General features: G+C 49.4%; 1 protein-coding gene across 5 annotated transcripts in view; it reads left to right on the top strand.

Moving 5' to 3' along the window:
• The window catches only part of LOC8023216 (protein c-ets-1-A), a 197,043-nt gene that overhangs the window by 114,656 nt on the left and 62,605 nt on the right, over positions 1-19,782 (top strand). The window contains exon 1 of one of the 5 annotated variants that reach the window (XM_029986090.4): positions 15,553-16,427. The exons of the other annotated variants lie outside the window; for them this stretch is intronic. Coding sequence (XP_029841950.1) covers positions 16,211-16,427 — 217 coding nt within the window. The 5' untranslated portion in view covers positions 15,553-16,210. Of the gene's footprint in view, positions 1-15,552; positions 16,428-19,782 lie in introns of those variants that run through there. 5 annotated transcript variants of the gene reach the window in all.

The raw sequence follows: 19,782 nt of genomic DNA, 5'->3' as shown, positions 1-19,782 counted from the left end.
GGACCGGCTGGTTCCCGGTTTTCCCGCTTGGCGGCGTCCGTTTTGCTGGAGTCGCGAATATGTAATAAGGGGGCACCAACGATTGGGGACCCCCCCAAATTGTAAAACTTTCTATTATCCGAAATAAGGTGGTTCGGAACGCACATGCGAAGTGCCTTTGTTCTGGATTTTTGCTTTCGAACAGCACATCCAGCACATGTACCCACATTGTGTCCTTGGTTCTTGGATAATTCAAGCAAAAGGTCCATCGAAGCACAGTCTTTCTGCGCGCACCTATACCCCTTGTTCGTTTGGGCCAGCGAACCCCGAAAGGTTCACGCAGGGAACAACTTGGAGGCTAATCAATTCTGCTTTCAGACGCCATCTGTGTCATTATCCCCAAATCTACAATACCTGTCTCATTCCTCCTTCATCTGTAGAGGTACAGATTTGTGGCAGTACGCGAAGGCTCAGTGGCGTTGAGGCCGGAACTTCACAAAGGTCATGTGCGTCAAGCTGTTAAAAAGGGGGTAGCGTTTGTGACTCACAGCCACATTTTCCACGCTCTTACAAAAAAAGGGTATATTGTTGCACCCCTTGTCACATATAAGACACCCCAAAACTTCAGTTCGGCGTACAGCGCACTGGTGTTGAACCGACGGTATCAAGTTTCACCAGCGGCTTGATAGCCGTGGGGTACAACTTCTTGAAGCAAAATGTGCGTGTTACTGACCAAAATAATAAAAAATAAATAACCTTTTTTTTTATTTCCCCAACTGCAAAACCTCAGTATACACTATTTGATGCTTACTTTAGCTGTTTAATAAGTTATATCGCACCGTTATCAACCCCGTCCTAAAAGTTGAGGCCTTCTGTTCGACGTCAGCGCTCTGTACGTCGAACTGAAGTATTGGGGTGTATTATATGGGACAAAACATGTAAGGTTTTGTCCCATATTTTTATTTTTAGATTGTATGGCGGCAATATGGCCGTCGGTTTCGTAGCTTTGTATATGCCGAGGGCAACCCATGCGGAAGTTTACCTCTTTCGACTAGCTCTGAAGTGTGCCAGCTCGTATTGCCCCTTACTCTACCACAGGCCCCACAAGCACTTATGCCCTCCAAGCGCACATCACGTAATTGCGCCTTGAGGGTTCTACACTTCTCCCGTTCTCGAAATGGGTAGAAACGAAACTATTTGCACGCTCCTCACAGAACGCTATCTAACCTTCTGATGCCATGACACCACGAAGATTTAAACGGTGAAGCAAAGTGCGCTGGACACTGCAATGTCACCGCCCTCGTATATCCTAACGAACACCGTGTCACACATTCGATTGTCTCGCTTTACATTTTAACTGTTCGCTGAAATGGACCAGTTCAGTACTCGGCCTCATAGTTCGGGAAAAGTTAGCCAAGGCGGCTACTTGAAAAGAACCAACTGCCAATCACCGACAATGGTATTTTCGCGTTCTGGTCGACTAGGGGTATCAGATCAGACGATTGGACGGACGTCCATCACTTTCCACTTTACAGGAGGCAGCTGGCTTCCAACCGACTGGACTGAATGTGGACTACGTCCTCTTTGTCTTGGTCGCTGCGGCTCCTTTTCAACTTACGATGGACCCCAGAGGACCGCTACGAGCATTTCAATCGAAGCCAATCCAATCCAGTGTGAGTGTCACGTGACCTTCGAGAGAGGTGCGGGGCGCTTAGTCACGTGCTACTCTCACGGCTCTTGATTGGCTGGAATGACCCGTAGCGTCCGCTGCGGTCCACTTTAAGTAAAAACGAAGTCTCGCCTGCTCTAGATATTTTGTTTATTCTGTCTTCCAGTACGAGGTTCTGGTCTGGCCGATATGCCTTCGAGATGCGCACCCGTTGGCTTTGGGACGGGCTGCTGCGCCCACTGCGGCGACTTCCTTTTCCGTCGGAGAATCCGCTGCGAGGCTGCGATAAGAGTGCGATCGCTCCGGGTTGGGGGGGAGCGGCAGCGTGCAGGCGCACAAGGCTTCGGCAACCCGCTGGTGAGACCACGTACGCGGCTGACTGATTTCCGCCGATGGCGCCGAGAGCTCACCGAATCTTTCTTTGCCTAAGGGTATCGGACTCGTCGCAGCTTGCGGCACTCCCATCAAATGCCTTGTTGCGATACCGATAGGCGCTCTCTTTGTTTTTTTGCTAGCGCATATACCTGATGCCTGGATAGAACCGGTTTGATTGCGTGTTGTGTTTGGTTCTGGAAGATCAATGTTCGGATTTGACCGCGCGTGGTCGAGAAATCGCCGACAGGATGATTTCTGTGCGGTAAACACGAGGCTCTGACGTCAGGTCGCAGCAGTGGCGCTGCGTGCGGCACTACGCGCACGCACTGACCCTTCACCTTTCGCACCTGCGCTGGTGTAGGTGCGAACAAGTGAGCACTTGTTTGTAAGCATACAGCTGGAGGGTGCGTTGTTGTGCTTGCCGTCATAAAGCCGAAAAAAAGAAGAGGACCTTCAACGGCCTCGTTTGGTGAAGATTACGCAAGCAAACAAACCAGCTTCATTGCGTCTGTAGTATATCGGGTGGGGATGACCACTAGTACACCCCCCCCCCCCCCCCGCCCCCCCGTTCCTCATTTGTTTTTTTTTTTTTTTATAGAGTTTCAGAGAAGAGGTTGATGCCTGGAGAAATGTCTCTTTGTCCAGCCTTTTACCGTTTCACCAGGATACAGTAACTCATTGCAACCCCACATTGCTATTTGTTATTTGTCAAATATGAATTTTATGGCACCAGGAAATGTTTTCTTTATGTCTCTAAATTTAACTTGATTACTTTTTTTTGTAATTTTAATAATATGACGATAACATATCGGGTAGTTTTTTGTGCGAGTTTGATTCCGGCCCTATTCAATGATATGTTCGATTCTTAATGATGGGGAAATGGCATTCCCTTCTTCGTTCTTCCCGGTACTTTCCCCTACGTCGGCAATAAAGGCATACGCGCCCTACCGTGAAAATGAAGCACTCTGGTTCATCCGTCAGCTAAGCTCGCCGAACCATCGAATCGCGGTTGACAATTTCGAAGACATATCAGCTCAGCAATCTTTAGCATCAGACCGTTTCACAGTCGCCCTTGCCTTCAACAAGGAATGCACATGTGGCAATTTATACACGGAGTGCCCTCCGGTAAACTGGGGCAGCCAACCCTTCTTGGCGCGTTTCCCATCGAAACTCAAGTTCTGTAATATTTCAAAAACGGCTTCTTTCGTTGATTGGTCCCGGGACGGGCTTGTAGAACGGCTCGGGGCGGTTCTCGAGTCGCATTTGCTTCCCCTTCTCCTGCTAAGGAAGTTGCAAAGGCGGCGGAGTTCCGCACAGAGAGCACGGCCCCTTTGTCTCAGTGGTGCCGGTCGGGCCCCGCCCCCGTCAAACGCTGCGACACGGGTCGGCTTCTCGGTTACATGCTCGGCCTTGAGACAGCTCCGTGTCTTCGGCACCCCGTGTTGAACATGTCACTCATCCGAGCAGTGCCATCATCGGCGAACGGTCCAGACTCCCTGTCGTCCAGTGTCCCCATGTCCGGCTGCTCGGTCCCTGTCTAGCTTCTCGCGCTGGCCACCCTTCTGTTAACAGCCAGTTAGTCAGTCTGTCAGTCGCGCGCACAAATAACGGGGATTGCTTGTTGTTGGTGGCATCGGTCTGGTTGGAGAGTTCTTGACGAAGGAATAGTGCCCACCCGAGGGTCGTCTTATCCTGACAGGACGGTAAGGATCACTCGAACGTCTTTCTTTCCTTAATGTGTGTGTGTATGTGTGTGTGTGTTCAGAAAAATGGAGTTGCCTCGACGAGCATCCACACCAGGCGGAGCATTTCTAGTGCACTTCGGCAGTTTGAGGATTGGGAATGTTCACAAGCTGCTTTACATGTTAGTGGAAGTCTCAAATTTGTCGTATGTACTGTGCTTTTCATAGGCTGCAGTGGAGGTGTATTTACGAGCGCGTTCTCGGCTCTGAGATGAAGGGAAGTGGCGGAGAAGCAAAAACAATCGATTCCTTTCTTGATGAATGAACTAATTTACCTATAAATAACACATACCCTTATACCTGAAACGAAGAGAATGATTCCAATATTGACTTTGACACAGCTTTCAAACTTAAGATAGTATATTCGATAAATCCGGAGCAAGGCTGTTGTTTTTTCATGCGTAAAGCTACGCGCTGCTGTCCCAAGCAGCAGGGCTTCTCCACTGCCTTTGTCGATGCACCACCACACAGCTGGTCCGCAGCAGCGGCGATCACAGATGCTAGAAAAAGCCCATTACGCGCAGCATATGGATCTAGAATAGTGTGAGGCAACAAACCTATCTCTCCATCGGTCCGCCGGACCTCCATACACCTCCAAATTTCGTGGAATACACGCGCGTGCACGCCGTATGCAGTAGCGATCCGCGGGTTCGATAAGTGAGTCGCGGGACATCCATATCCCTGCAAACACGCGTCCAATCTGCCCTTCTCCGCATCCCACGCCCCTTCGTCGTCCTTTGACCACCTGTGTTTCCGCCTCGCTCCCAAGAACTGCAGGTGCGCTGTGTGTGTACCATGCAAGGCCTTAGCGAGTATTACGGAACGCGTAACATTCCCACTGTTCATGTCAGTATACTTTTTGCCGAGTGTATATACACTCACAGTTTCGAACCTTACACGATCAAGCTCCTCCGTAGATTTTCTTTTTTTTCCCGTTTTTATAACTTTTTTTTTTTTTTTTTTTGGTATATACCGGGACTTTTGTCTGATCCAGGCACAAGCCACTTCTTTTCTCCCACGGGTCACTACGGTCAGGCGGAGTCGGCTGGCGGCCGGTGGCCCTCGTTTCGAACCCCAGTCACCTTCTCCGACCCCGTCTTCTCTGTTCGAGTTATCCCTTTGTTCGCTCTGTATATTTTATACCCGATGCCGACTAAAGAAGGGACGCTGTGGGCCAGCGACGGCGTTCGGGACCTCGGATATCTGAAAACGCGTGCCAACATATTTTTTGCCGTCTTTCCCGGCGGCGACTTGTGGAGGGGAGGTGGGGAGGCTCTGGTTGGAGGAGGAGTAGGGGGACGAGGGGGTGTTTTCTTCAGCGGGCTCCTTGTCGGGCAGGGAGTCTCGCGGGGGGAACAACCCCCTGGTGAGGTTTCTTCGGTTTTCTTCCTTTTTTTCCTCCCCTTTTTGCGTCTTTTTCTTCTTTATTGTGAAAGGGAGTCCTCCTCCTCGGCTCGCATGGCGCGGTTTACTCGGCCTTCCTCGGAAGGTCTTGGACCAGCTGTCCGACTTTCCCACGGCGCTGGAAACAGGCGCAGAGCCTTTGCGTCCCCACTCTGACGGTCGTCGACGGCTGCTGCTGCTTGGGCTTCGCGAGTGCGTGAAGCGAGATGAAGCCTCCCCCGTCCGACGTGCTGCAGGCGGTGCTCCCGGCTTCCCACTGCTTTCGAGATGCGAGGCTGGGGAGGAAGAAAGGGAAGGCCCAAAGGGCAAGGGCCGCTCGAGAAAAGGAACACGCCGGTTTGAAGCGTACGGGCTGTTGCTGCTCGGCCCGGCATAGTTCTTGTACGGTTACTTTTTCTTCTGTCTCCCGCGACCTTCACGAGAACTACTGGTGGCCGTAGGGATGATTGGATCCAGCGGCAAGTGCCAGTGTTCGCCTACGGTTGTATGGTTAAGTACTTGCTGGGCGATCTGGCGTTCTGTGAGAGTTGTCCTGGTAAAAGCGCGGTCGACCGTTTCATCGATTCAGAAGAAAAAAGAAAAGGCACGTTGGTTGGTTGGACTTCCCAAATGCCAAGTCCAATGAACGTGCCCTACAGTCATCTTGGTTTCCCATGTGAAACATATTGGCCATCATTTCTGTTTCTTTATATTCCCAAATGTGAGTCCGTGTATTTTGAGAGAATGGCATTAAGGAGACACAAGTATAAAACGCGTTCTTATTCGCCCCCCCCCCCCACCCAGACTGCATTGGTGCCCCCCTCCCCCCAAGAAAAAACAAACAAACATGTGAGTGTTTTTCTTTTTTTTTTTTTCATTACACTTAATAATTTAACATTACAACAACCTTGGCCGAAAGAGTGGTGAAATGTCGAGTTATCCCGTCTTCGCCACTGACTCTGTCACCGTCCTTCTCGAATAATTTCTAAAGACCAGTTTCATTTTCAAAGGCGAACAGCTGGTCAGGTCTTCGTACTCTATACACCTGCGCACGCAAGGGCGAGCGACAAAATCCCTGCATGGCTAGAGAGCAACAGGACCCAGCTTATTATAAATCTTGCGAGCGTCGCCCGTCGCACGCTTCACGCTTGGCTTGTGGTGCCTCCGATTTCTTTTCTACCCGGGCCTCGCTTCAGCTGCAGTCCAATTACTGCCGCGGACACTGCTACCAGCTTCCTCGGAGCCAGCGGCCGGCCTAATTTTTGCCTGCTTTATGCGAGAACAGCCGCGGTCTTTCCGCAAACCGTTTTTGGTGGTCAACGAGGTCTTTGCGAAGTGAGACGGATCGCTGGACTTTTGGACGTACATCGGCAGCGAAGACTCGAAATTACGTCTATGTTGAATATTTTACGTGTGTCCTTGTTTGTTCGCGGGGCACTAAACAATAACTCCTAAAGATTTTATTTTTTTTTTTTTTTGGCGAGTAAACGCGGAAAGTTAGTTGAAGTGATTTAGGCTCCGAATATATTGTAGGCTTTGTGCTTTGGTGGTTGGTTTTGCGAGAAAGAATTATCCTTCATGTCGGTCCCTTTGTTTTGAAGGGGCACGTTGTGTCTTTTTATCTACTACCGTTTTCTCTCCTAAGTATTCTTTAGAAGCACGGATAACGGACCACGAATTTTAGAGGTGTTCTGTTCTTATTTACTTTCTGAATTATTTATAAGTAATCTCCATCGAAAAGCTGTTCTCCAAAAGCCGGCGCAAACATTGATTACCGCACTTTATGGTCAGAACGACATTTTTTAGAGATGTTTCACCGCCCAGCCGTGCTGCTCTCCGCTTGGTGAGAAGCTCGGAGCTTATTCTCTCATGCTGGGTGAACAGCTCGGAGAACTGCTCACAACATACTTGCAGCCCAGAAGCGACTTTAAGGCTAAAGAACTAATGCTCGAGTTATTTCGGTCTTGATTCCATAAGGCGAACTGCAGTGCTTCTGTCGAGTTATCACGTGACTTCCAAGTGCTTCTGCTTCTTTCCCATTGCTTCTCAAATTGAGAACAGGCGTGTTTTCTCCGTTGATCAGCTCGTGCGTTTTAAAAATTTGTGTTCTAAAAACCCCGTGCAGTGCCATTAACACGCAGGCCCATCACATGACTTCGCCATGCCCGAGACGATGGGTGGTTTGTTTTCTATCAACAACTGGTGTTTTTTTTGTTGTTTTTTTTTGTTATGAGCTTGAGCTTCCACAGCAATAAGGCCACTTCGACGTGATCATCCTTGCAAAGGACGCACTCAAAAGATGATATTCGTTAATCAGCTCAATCAACACAAAACTTCATCCGCGAAAAAAAATAAAAAATTAAAAAATGTAGCGATTTTTTTTAAAGTTTTGTAACGACGACTCGGACATGAGTTGTTTGAAAATAAAGTCTCTCTCTGTCTCTCTCTCTCTCACTTCCTTTTTCCTATAATGCATTGAAGGTAGTATTTAAGGCGCGATCATTTAAATTTGTTTTTCTAGAAGACAAGACTAACAGTTTAGGGATTGAAGGACTTTTATTTTCGTAAATTTAGCGGGGAAACTGACGGTGCATAGGTCACTTGACGTCAATTTTCCCGCTAAACTTAACGGGGAAACTAAATTGGTGCGTAGGTCACGTGAGCCCAGTTCACGTGATACTAACTTTCCCGCCATATTTTAGCGGGAAAACTGAGTTGGAGTATAAGGTCACGTGTCGTCTAGTCACGTGACGTCAATTGTGTTGCGAAATTGAGAGAGGGAATGAGTCGGTGTTTTGGGCCACGTGACATCAGTTTCGCAGCTAAATTTAGCGGGAAAAGCACGGACGGACAGACACAATTTTGGGATTTGGGAGGTGGGATTCGCTAAAGAGAATTTCATGCCTTAAAACCAGTGTTGTGCGGAATGGCGTTCCAAGGAACGGCGTTCCCGGGATGCGTTCCTCTTAGGAGGAACGAAGGAAAGCCGCCGTTTTATTTTGCACCGATGGAACTGGACCGGGAACTCGTTACAATTTTACTGCAACGAAAGAAGGAACGGCGTTTCTTGTTTTTTCTTTCCTTGTTTTCGTCCAGTGGGGTATATTTTATTTTATTTCGAAGAGGGTAATTCTACTAAAAGTATAAAAACAATATCTTTACGAAGAGCAGGATCTCGTTAACTTTTTTGTTACTTAGGGTTTATTTTGTGTGGTCCTCGCTTGGTAGCAGTCGAGTTCAGGAGAGCTAGCGAACGTTCATTCTCTTTTGAGTGCCGAAGACTGCGGTACAAAAAGCAAAACTTTTAGTTGAAGGAAAAGGCCCAGAAAGGGGGACCTCTCAAACTCAAGATGCTTTCTTTGCTTCCACGAATCCTCAAACACACAGATATCTAAGGCCGACTCAGCCATCACTGAACTTCGACAAAGAGACCGACGGTTACAACGAAATAACAGGTTACCAGTCATCGAACGCACCCTTGTATCCCGAACATTGGTCACTTAAAAAAGATACACAAAAATTAACCTTCAAGCTTCCCCCCCTCTCCCGCCCCCTTTTCAAACTGAACAACGAATCCAACCTTCACGAAGAAGGCCTTGTTGTTTTCAAGACTGAGGTTCCAAAATCCCTACCTTCTTCTTAACTTGCTCGTCTTGCGGAGAGCAACATCGAGAAGCAACTGTTGTTAAAGTTCGAAGAAGGGGCTTTGTTAGATTGAAACGTGTGAGGTTGTTGTAAAACGCCCGTGCAGTGCGGGGTAATATTACATTTGGCTCGTCTGAGTTGTCCACCACGAACACGAATAGGGTTAAAAGCTGAGATTTTTCAACTTGAATATTTCAACGAATGAAACCCTGCTTCCGCTTGTCTTCTTCTCCTGGTGCCCTTCCGTACCTGCATTCAAATTCGCGTGTTCCCCTTTAATAAAATAAGTTTTAAAAATGAATAAAAAAAACTATTTTCCCGATCTATCTAAATATGGTAATCAGCAAAATACAAATGTAACGTATATGTAACGTTACGTTCCATTTTTTTAACTGTAACGGGAACGAGTTCCTTTTTCGCATATGGAACTTGCAACGCGAACGCGTTCTAAAAATCAGAAAGAACAAAAAACAAGCTCTCGTTCTTTTTTTTTTTTTTTAGGAACGTGCACAAAACTGTTTAGAACAAGAACAATGCCATAATTCAGCTTTACAACAATGGAGGCCATTGTATCATTTGGAAGCCATTATACTTAACGTCGATTTTTTTCTCCTGTACTCGTTTGTAGAGACGGAGAGTGGGGTTAAATACACCGCCATTATTCCCCATTTTCCGGTAGGGGATACGAACGAAGGGGTGGGCAAGGAGGCGGGAATAAAGGAAGAGGGGGGCGAGAGACAAGCCCACGTCTTTGTTGCGTCATCGGCGTGAGCAGGTGAAGTTTGTGCGTCTATGTTGTTGATGTTGTCTCCGCTCGGGAGTGTAACCTCGAGTGGTTGAACCGTTTCAGCGACGGTGCTTTGTGTCAAACTAAACCCCCAACTCAAAAAAAAAAAAAAAAAAAAAAGAGAGAAAGAAAGACAAAACGGGGTGCGGAAATAAGCAGTATCGAAATGTGAATCCCCGCGCGTGAGACGTCTTGATACCGCGCGCACGTCAGCGGCGATCAACGCTGCCGATCTTTATATTATTTAAGTATATATTATGGGGACGTAGCTTTTTATCCTTTCTCCATTCACCGCTGCTACTACGTGGGGATAGATAACAAAATAAAAAGGGGTCCGTGTCCTTTCCTGCCCGTTACTTCTTCCTCCTACGGCGAGACCGGGGGGAACGGAAAGTGGTTCAAGGCCGAGGCACCGGAAGGATTCTTTTTACTTCTTCTCTTTCAGCCATCTTCCTCTGGGTAGGTGACCTGGCTCGCTTTCTTTTTTTTTTTTTTTTTTTTTCCTTTTGTTCGTACACCACTTTTATAGTTTCATCTGGCTGGCGTCTCGAAAGAATGAATGAATGACGCGGTCACGCTCCTTCCTCTCGGCAGGGTGGGTAGAATATTTGGGCTCGGTGTCGCCGTTTGATGTCTTGTTGTTCTCGGGGTAAGGGATGTTATTGTTTGATTAACGGACTCCCGCTGCTTGTCGTTCAACCTGGGAGCGCCGAGGAGGAGAGGGAGGAGAAGAGATGCGCTGCCTCGCTCGTGCCCAGTCGCGTTCTTCTTCGCTCTCGTGACCCCGTCCGCGGGAGGCAGGCGGCGGGCGCAGCGCAACGGTCTTCCAGTTCGTTAGAAAGAAGTTGCGCGACCGTTGGTTTGAGAAGTTGACTCGGGGAGAGGAGGCGGATGCGCCGCATGAATGACTCCTGGTCTCGTGGTGTCGGCGACACCGGCTCCTCTCTCTTATCCCGTCTTTTTGCGTCTGGAGCGTAGTACTTGCGCGCTATTTGTTCGCCGTTTTCTTTTTTCGAAAGGGGGATTTTTATGCCACGTGATTCTTTTATTTAATTCGGAAGGATTATCTTTAAAGAAATTGGGTTGAAAAAGCCGGGTATTCTTTTTTTTTTTAATTTTTATTTTTACCTTGATTGTATTATGAATGAGAAGATTTGTTATGCGGAGTAGAGCTTCTAACCTTCTAAAAACTCCGTTCTGTTTAAACGAAAGGTGGAGTTTCCGAAGCTAGATATTCGTGTTCTGTTTAAACAAAAGGTGGAGTTTCCGAAGGTAGATTATATGTTAATGTTATGTTGTTGTTGCTTTTTTTTTTTTTTACCTTATAATCATAGACAGCTAAAAAAAAAGAGAAGGAACACGCACACACACACACGCGCGCACAAACAAACACACACACACACACACACACACACACACACACACACACACACACACACACACACACACACACACACACACACACACACACAGAGAGAGAGAGAGAGAGAGAGAGGTCGTGCCGAGTCCTGATCGACTCCTTATCGTTCCTCGCCCAACGAAATTGCGACATTTGCCTATAAGAACTCCGAAGAACGAATCGTGGAGCGTGGACGTATTAAGTCACGCCTTATCAGTGACGATTAGCACATCGTGTGCCGTTCCTTTGTTTTGTTTTTGCGCGACTTTCTGCTCAGTAGTACCAGCCCTTCTGTGGAGTGTAACGTGCATTCTCTTGTTGGAGACACGTACGTATACGCGACGTTCCGGGTGTAGAAATCTGGCGCAGAAGACGAATATCGTGTTGAATTGGGATAACGAACTCCCGCGGTGGCCCGTGTCTTGTTCCGACGAATACGGAGCGTCCAAGTTTTCGATTTTGGTTTGGGCTCTTGTTTCGCGAGTGGGGCTACTTTTCAGCTGGTCCGCCTCTCCTCCTCTCGACCACGCAGCTGCCCCTCCAGATAACGCAATCTGCCGCTGCCGTTTTTCTCTCCCCTCGTTCTCCCCTATACACGCATCTTCTTTTGTTGTACTACGTTCCCTCCCTTCGAGGCGACACAGAGGAACCGTATCACGAAAGATGTGTTCTACTGGGAGAAAAACAGAAAACCGAAGCTCGGTATAGTAGTTGTGCAATTAGGCGCAGTTTCGAAGCTATAGCTTTCTTTTTCCTTTTTTTATTTTTTAGTTAGGATCTCGGGTGGTACGACCAACGTCTTTGAGCGTCGGCCTTTGCGCTAATAGCTCGGACCTCTCGCACGCGCTCACTTGGTACCCTCTGAAGGTTGGGGTGGCAATTGCTGCGGAGAACAGTCGTGACCGAGCGATTTAGACTCAGGTAGTGGAACATGTGGGGGAAAAACGATCTTCGGTAAATGTACTCAAAGCTCAGCGATGTTTAGCTGGCAAGCACATCGACGTCCCACGGCTCGAAATGTCGCGACCAGGCACTGGATATATATTCTAGCTGTCTCGGCTGCTCTTCTTCGTAGACGACCTTGGTTTTAAGTTTAAAAATGGTAAACACGCGCGAAAAAAAAAAAAAGCGCATAACCTCGCGGATCTGGTTAGTTGAGCTGTGGGGTAAAGGTGAGTTTGCCACCCGAGCGGCGTGCCAGGACGATACTTAGCGAGCATGTTTCACCGCGCGGAACCATAAGTGGATAGTTTTGCGCGTACTTAGAAAAGTTGTTTTGCGCGCGTTTACGTACTGTGCTGGGGAAAAAAAAAATTTGCTTGAAACGTCGCTCTAAGCGAACAGCGGCATAACGGAGTGGTTTTTAAATGCGGCTAAGGAAGACTCCGCAGTACGTGATGCTAATCTGATACCTTGCTTTTTGTCCTCGCGTACACACGTTAATCGCGCTAATTTGTTTTGTTGCGCGCGTCGCTCAGGGTTGTCGGGACAGCCCCCTCCATTTCTGACGTCGCTGCGTTTTCGCGGACATCGGCCAAATATCTACGCCACTGGGGTATACATATTTGTTCTTAGTTCTTTGTATTAGATCTCTTTACGGGTGCGCTCGATGTATCTAACGTCGCCGTTACCACGGCAACAGGAAGAATTATCGATGGAATGTTCAAGACGACGAAAGTAGAAGTTCGGAGCTTTTGTTGAACTGTCTTCCGCTGGCTGAACAAGCATATCGATGATTGTGTCTTTGAAGAGGCGCCATTTCAGCTGACCGTGACACCGCGACCGCAGGGCGATCCACGCGCAGCGTGGAGGAACCAATTTTGACGAACGTTGTAACGTGTTACGCCTCTCGCAAGGAAATTCAAAGGAGATAAAAACAAAACGCGACAGCGGCATGCAGGTTGTCACGTCGAAGCCAACCTTGCGCGTTGGACGGCCTTGTGACAACGTATGGTCGCCGCCGTTGGACAGCATTTGTGTGTGGCAGCAGAGGGGAGGGGAGAGGCGCGCTCATAGTGTCGTCGTTGCCGCAATGGTGCCTGATTAGCCATAATAAAAGATTTCGCCCCCTCGCCCGAGGGAGGAGAGGAAGACGACGCGGCAGGGCCCGCTATTCTTCGCCGGAAGGTCACAGCAATCGGCGCTAGCCTTTTCTCCCCCCTCTCCCGTTTTTTATATATATATATTATGGGAACACCTTCGCGCCGAAGGCTGACTCACGACGGCCGGCGTTATGGCGCGGTCGGAGACAATCGCCGCCGGCCGGTCTTACCTTCTTCCGTTTCTTTTTCTTCTTTCTATTGGCCGCTGTTTGCGCTTGCCAGAAATACGCCTCTGAGCTCGCGGGCAGGTAGGCAGGCCTCGTCGCCGGCGAAGGACGGTTCGGTCGGGCTCGGGCTGTTGTTGTTCCCTCAGGTCGTTATGTGTTTTGGGGAGGTGTATCTCTGTCTGCCTCTCATTCCGCTGTCGGTTTTCACGGTTGTCCTCTGGAAACGCACTCATCGGTTCCTTTCTTGTGCTCGCTCGTAACGACCGCGGAGCTTTTGTCGCTGTGGTGCCGGCGCCGCTGGTGGCTGGTGATTCTGCGTCGTGCGTGAACGCTTTGCGCGGGAGGTTTGGCTGGTTGACGGCTGGTGCCTTGACACCTTGATTGCTGTACGCGCCCAGCGGGATAAGTAGATGTTTGACGGCATCGCGCCATGCTCTCTGTGACCGATGGCGTTGCTTTGCGTGGCCCACTGTGCGCAAGCGAAACATGTTAGTTATGCAGTATCGACAATCTTTATAGTGTGTGACAACTTTGTGGCTATCTTCCTCGGTCTCTATTTTTTCCTTTCTTTCCAAGAGATATAGCTAACTATGCTCTGGAAATCTTTAGTCTAAAAAAGAAAAAAAAAAATGTTCATGCGTCTCTACATCCCATCAGAACGCTCGGAGAGCAAATTCTGTCCGCCAAGAGAGGCAGTTCGGAGAAATTACTGACGCTGAGGAAAGTAAACACCCTGGAATTTCTTTTTGTTTTTAATTTATATTTACGTGTTTTGTTCTTTCTTTCATAATTAAGCGCAAGTCATACCAGGTCCCAATTGTTTATATAGTCATTAAAAGCACATGGGAAAAACTTGTCTGGTTAAACTCTTTTCTTGCGCGCTCACTCGCGCAAGGCAAACATGTTTCAAAGCAGCGCTCGTGACCCTACGCGCGTCATAGCACTGCATAGTACTATTGGGTATCGGATAGAATTATTCCAAGAGCTGCATCGCATGATTTCACCGGTGAATACGAAGAATAGTTTCATGATCTTATTGAATACTTGGAGGTCGATGAGACTCGCGCAACCACGGACCGAAGAAATACGTGGAAGGACACGAGGACTCGTGCAGCGGGCTCGAGCATAAATGGATACGGAACTCTATTTGCGGCGAAAACTTTGGGTATCGCCACCTGGCGAAATTTTTTCACTATCCAGAGTGAGGATACTTCAACTTCCTCCGCTGGTGCAAGCACGTGCAATGCCAAGCTTTTATGCACTATGAAAACTAAGACATAATCGCGTGGGTACCACGTGCGCTCCCCTAGTGAGGAAACCGGAAAGCCCCTAGCGCTTCTGTTACCACGATGAGATTAGAGCCAGTCGGTTACTGCGAGGGGAGGTTTCTCCCTCGACCACGGGAACGACGGCTCGACGTTGCGGGGTTTCGTTAGAACGCCCCCCCCCCCCCCTCCCTCCCCCCATCCCCCTGTCTCTCGTGAAACAATGAACTCAGAACGGACCTTTTCACCACCGACTACAATTTCCTTCGGCTCACGTACTCCTCTAGAGTCCCCCGCTCACCACCCCCGCTTTCTTTCTACACTTTTCTTTCTACACATTTTTTCGCCTTTCTTTTTTTTTTAGCTGAACTGCGGTAACTATTTTTTTAGAGAGATAGAAAGAAAGATGTAAATACTCGTAAAAACATTAAAAAAAAAACCGAGTCATAGGCAACGGTTCTCCCCGACCGGAAGAAGAGTCCCCTTCCTCTGCGTTCTCTTATTTCCTTTCCCCTCCACCTTCTCCCAAGAAAAAAGCACACGGCGGCGACATAAGCACGAGGGTGCGCACGCACGAACGAACGCACATCCACCCCGAGAAAACTTCACCAGATCTACCACCTGACTCGGGGCACCGCTGCGCGATTTCGTGAGCGAGGCGGGCGCGGAGAGGAACTGCGCGTATGGCCGTGAAGCGCGTGATGAACAGACAAACCTACAGTCCCCCTGCCCCCTCTTCTCAACTTGCCCTCGTGCTGATGATGATGAGGCGGTGGCGGCAACGGAGGGGGGGGTCACAAGAACCGGGCCAAGTTTGCATGCTCGACAGGGAGGATAGGGGGGGGGACCAAGTGGGGGGGGACAGGACGGCTGCGTGGTGGGGAGACTGGTGGGGGAACCTCACAGGATGTGACGACATGGGTCTCCTTTCCCTCTCTTTCTCCTCCTCTCTGCCTCCGTCCGTGGTTCAGGTGTCGTCCGTCTTCTTCACTGTTTTCTCCTCTCTCTCGTTCGTCTCGGAGGTCCCCCTTTTCCCTCTCCCTACACACTTTACTACCTTACTACAACTACAACTCCTCTCCATTGACATTTCGAGGGAGAGCGCGCGCGCCTGCTTGCCCCAAGGAGCCAGCCGGCCGGCCACATGGTCGCACGTCGAGGATAGTGGTTTGTTCGTGAGCTGGCCTGCTGCTTGACTTGCGCCGCTCGTCTCCGGAAACCGTTCCTGCTGCCGCACGCACGTGCTGCTGCCGCTGCGCCAGAAAGTGTAGCCGCATTCGGGTGCAAAAAGAGTGGAACATCTGTTTCTCGTCGCCGACCGGACACTTCTTCTTTGTCCCGATATTGGATGCGAGTCCTGCCCGAGGTCGAAGTGGCCTGAGGCATGCAACGTGCTTCGGATTTCTGCCAGAGTCGTAGTGGCTTGACGTGCTTCGGTCAGCGGCAATAGACAGTGAAGTTCTACTCGGAGAGGCTTCCAGTTGGAGTGATGAAGAAATCGTCACGTCACGGATTACTGTCGTGGATTTCTCCCGGACAAGTTAGAACCGTCGTCTAGTTGTGCAAATTGCGTCCCAATTTTCGTGTCTAATCAAAATATTTTATCACGGAATTGATGTGCTCGCTGTTCCATTCGCCCCTGAGAAGCCTGCGTTCGGCGAGGAGTTCTCTGTGAGCATAAAGTTTCCGAAGCTCGAATGACGATGGTGCTCAGCGAAGAAGCGAGAAGGCCGCAGCTGACCAAGGTGCGATCTCAGATGCTGCCTCCGGGACCTCCGTCGCCGGACTCGACGCCTCCGAGGATGGGGCGGGAGCCCAGTAACCATCACAGCCACAACGATTCTTCGTCACGGACTGAATACAAAATGAGGCCGCCGCCCGCACCCAAAGGAACACTGCACAAACCCACTAAAGGTGAGGCCAGTGACGTGCGGGGGGAATGGTATTGCGTTCGCCGTGTGAAAAACAGGATGGTTGCTGCTTGCATTTCGTTCCATTTCACGCTTACAGAATTCATCCGGTGTCGATGCCGCGATTAGCGGGAATGCGAGTTGCTCGTGAAGCGTGGTGTGTTGCCGCGGTTGGAGCAATTTCGCAGTTTCCTTTCTGCTCTGAAGCTCGAAAAGTTACACGGCGCGGTCCAGGGGATAGGGGGTACTCACCGGTGGCCCTTCTTCTCTTTGAATTAGTGTTACGAGCATTACCTTCGTCCGTAGTTCGTTTGCGTAATTGAGATTGCAGCAGATCGGACCTGGAGGGTTCACTGTCGGGTACGATGGCTGAGGAGTGTAGGTGTTACGTAATCCGGTCGATCCGGGGTCATACCAGATTATTGGAGACTATCGTATTCATATAGGCGAATATATATCCATGGCGAGGGCATTACTTCTGTGCCAGCTCGTTGTGTTTTAGCAGAATAGGAAGTACAGATGTGCGTTTTCGTGAATTTAAATAAGCAGTTCTTACATGTATGATGTAACTCATCAAGCGCAGCCATCACGCTTTTCCGTTGTTCGAGCTTTGCCGCAAATTGTAGGTCTCCGGAATCGGGTGGTTGGTTTTGAAGTCGTAGATTTGAGGGTGAGGGTTTTAAATTGAGATGCAGCTGTTAAGGCACCATATCTTTGACACTTGATTCATTGTACGCTAGCGCTATTCTGCAGACGAAAATGTCAGGACAGCTGCGCATCTGCGTCTGCATATAAGTAAGATTGCTTCGACCTTCACATCCTGAGGTTTAATCTGACACCTTATCTTCTGTGTACTTTCTTTGTTGCTACGTGGCTGCGCATTCGAATCACGGTGGTCGTTCATTTCAGTCCGCGTGAATGAAACAGCGCGTACGCGCTCAGGTTTTCCCACAAAAGAAGAACAAAGGCGAGCTAGGCGGCGGTTATCTTGGGAGTCCAAAGCAGATCCGGCCTGCTTTGCATAAGCTCGATGCCAAGAGCAACAAAATCACGCCGGAGGTGATGGATGACGGAGGAAGACCGAACATAAGCATGACCATGCTTTTGCGCGTGCGCCTGGGGCGTTAAGCCGATTCGCGTATCCCACGGTGGGCGACGATCGGCGAAGAAGAGAGTCGAGAAGGCGAAGAATCTCGTTTTACGCGTATTTCCGTTCGTCCCTTTGTTCCCGGAGTCGGTGCCGCCCTCGCTCTTTCCGCAGCCGTGGCCTTCTCGGGACAGTGGGGCGCGAGCGTGTCTGCTGGCTCGACTGGTTGCCCAAAAGGAAATTGGTGTGACCAGTCACGCGCTCCTCTTGAGCGAACGCCCTTTTTGGGGGGTCCTGACTTTCTGTGCCTCGTTTCACTCCTCAGTGCCGTCGGAAAAGGACTTCAGCTTTCGCGAATGATGACGCCGAACCATACCTGCTCCGTGTAAATGCTGTAATTAATGGCGTGATTTTGTCGGGGCACTTGGTTGGCAAACAATTTTTAGGATTAGGCGGGCTTCTGAGAAGAACTGAGACCTCAACAGTCCTGATTTGTCGCTCTCTCCGACATCCGTTTTGTTGAAGAATGCTGAAAGAGCATTCTACACTTGTTTCATGGGCTTCTGCCATTGACTCAGCAGTCTGAAGTATTCTGACCGCTGACTGGGGAGTGGATGTTCGTTCAGAAGAACTCACGTCAAAAGGGGGCGAGGGGTCCCTATCGTACGTTCTTGAAGGTTGTCCCGTGTTTACCGTGAGGGAGGTCTAGGAATTATTATGTCTATTCATACATGCACGCGCCCCACATCTGTTATCACAACAGCGAGGGGGAGAACACTGGCAACTTTAATTACATACTTCTGTAATGTTACCAAGTCCATTGGGGGTCAGGGTGAAGGTCCCTCGCCTGACTCATGTTCTGAGGGTATAAGAGGACAGTGACCACCGTCAACAGCTAACACAGGACAGCGCTAGACCGGTCGCCTTTGGGGAACCCCCGTCGTTTTCTCCGTTCTCGATCTTCTTCCCGGGCAACTGCGGGGAAGATCTGGGCGTTCGTTGCGTCGTGTTTCTCGTTTTTTTTTTTGTCTTTATAATTCCGTTCGAGTCGGCTCGCGGACTTGAGCGGGTAAATTGATCTCGCAGCAAAATTTCGACACAAATATTTGCTTGCTCGTACTAATTATGCCGCCAGTAGATTGCAGTGTTTGGTCGAGACCGGGGGACGAGGAACTGTCTCCGACTTTAACGCGGTTTCAGAAGGCGAGTTGCGGACATTCCCGCAACCTGTAAGCAAGAAAGTGAATCGGCACGTGCGGTCGACGAGGTTTCCTTGTGAAACGATTGTTTTGAAATAGCGTTACAAGGACGCTGATTTGGTTGCTTGGTTCGGGTTGGTCATGGAACATTGCTCGGGATGAACGCAACCAGCGTACGTTAGGATAAGGCTATTCCCATAGTCGCGTTCTTTTCGTGTCAAAGGTGGCTTGTTTAATAGGCCCGCGATTTATGACTACACAGTTGCAATAGAATCACTGCCAATGTTCTTGTGTGTCCATAAGGCAACTTGTGCCCTTGACACCTTCTTTGATTACGGATGTTATCGATCGCTTTTCTTTTTGGCCAGGAAGCCAATATCTTACTGAATTCTTTGTTAGCGCACGCGCGATTCTTGATCCTTTCAAAGAGAAACTGAGGAGGAAAGTGCGAAGCAAGATTTGAAAGATGTTGCGTAGCTGTAATTATGACGATACGTCACGGATTTTGTGTGTAACAGACGGTGTTAATGATCTCTGTATGACACGAGCTTTCTTTCACGTTAATAGAGTCGGCACCCTTGAGGCGGGCTGTGCATGATTTTTGCTTTTTGAATGTGCGGATTGTGCACGGGGCGGCCATAATTATTTTATTATTTCAACCCGCTAATTCATTTGTTAGCGCCCTCGGAAGAAATGGTTAGAAAACAACAGAAATCAATTCCACAAACATGTAAGTACAACAAGAACTCCTCTCATGCTTTGCCAACTGTCCGCAGGGTGCACCGGCCTCTTTATCTGGAGAAAGGAGGGGGGGTGACGGTTACGGACTGAGCGCCGCGGGCGTACCTCTTCATCGGCTACAGCCTGGTTTTGAGCAAGGCCGCGTATAGCCCGCCAATTTAGGCTTGCTCTCCAGTCGCCAGCCTGGATTATCCGCTGACTCACCAATCAAGGAACTTTCCCCAACAGTATACTGTCGGCTCCGACGACCGGTGTCCTCTAATCGTGTTTAGCCGCTCTCCCGCAAAGTGCCTGCGTCCTCGGTCTCCCGTCCTGCGTGGCTTTGTGCACGC

The sequence above is a fragment of the Ixodes scapularis genome, unplaced genomic scaffold (assembly GCF_016920785.2).
Source record: "Ixodes scapularis isolate PalLabHiFi unplaced genomic scaffold, ASM1692078v2 PGA_scaffold0__279_contigs__length_252992795, whole genome shotgun sequence".
NCBI lineage: Eukaryota > Metazoa > Arthropoda > Arachnida > Ixodida > Ixodidae > Ixodes > Ixodes scapularis.
This window is presented reverse-complemented; position numbering and strand designations above follow the sequence as displayed.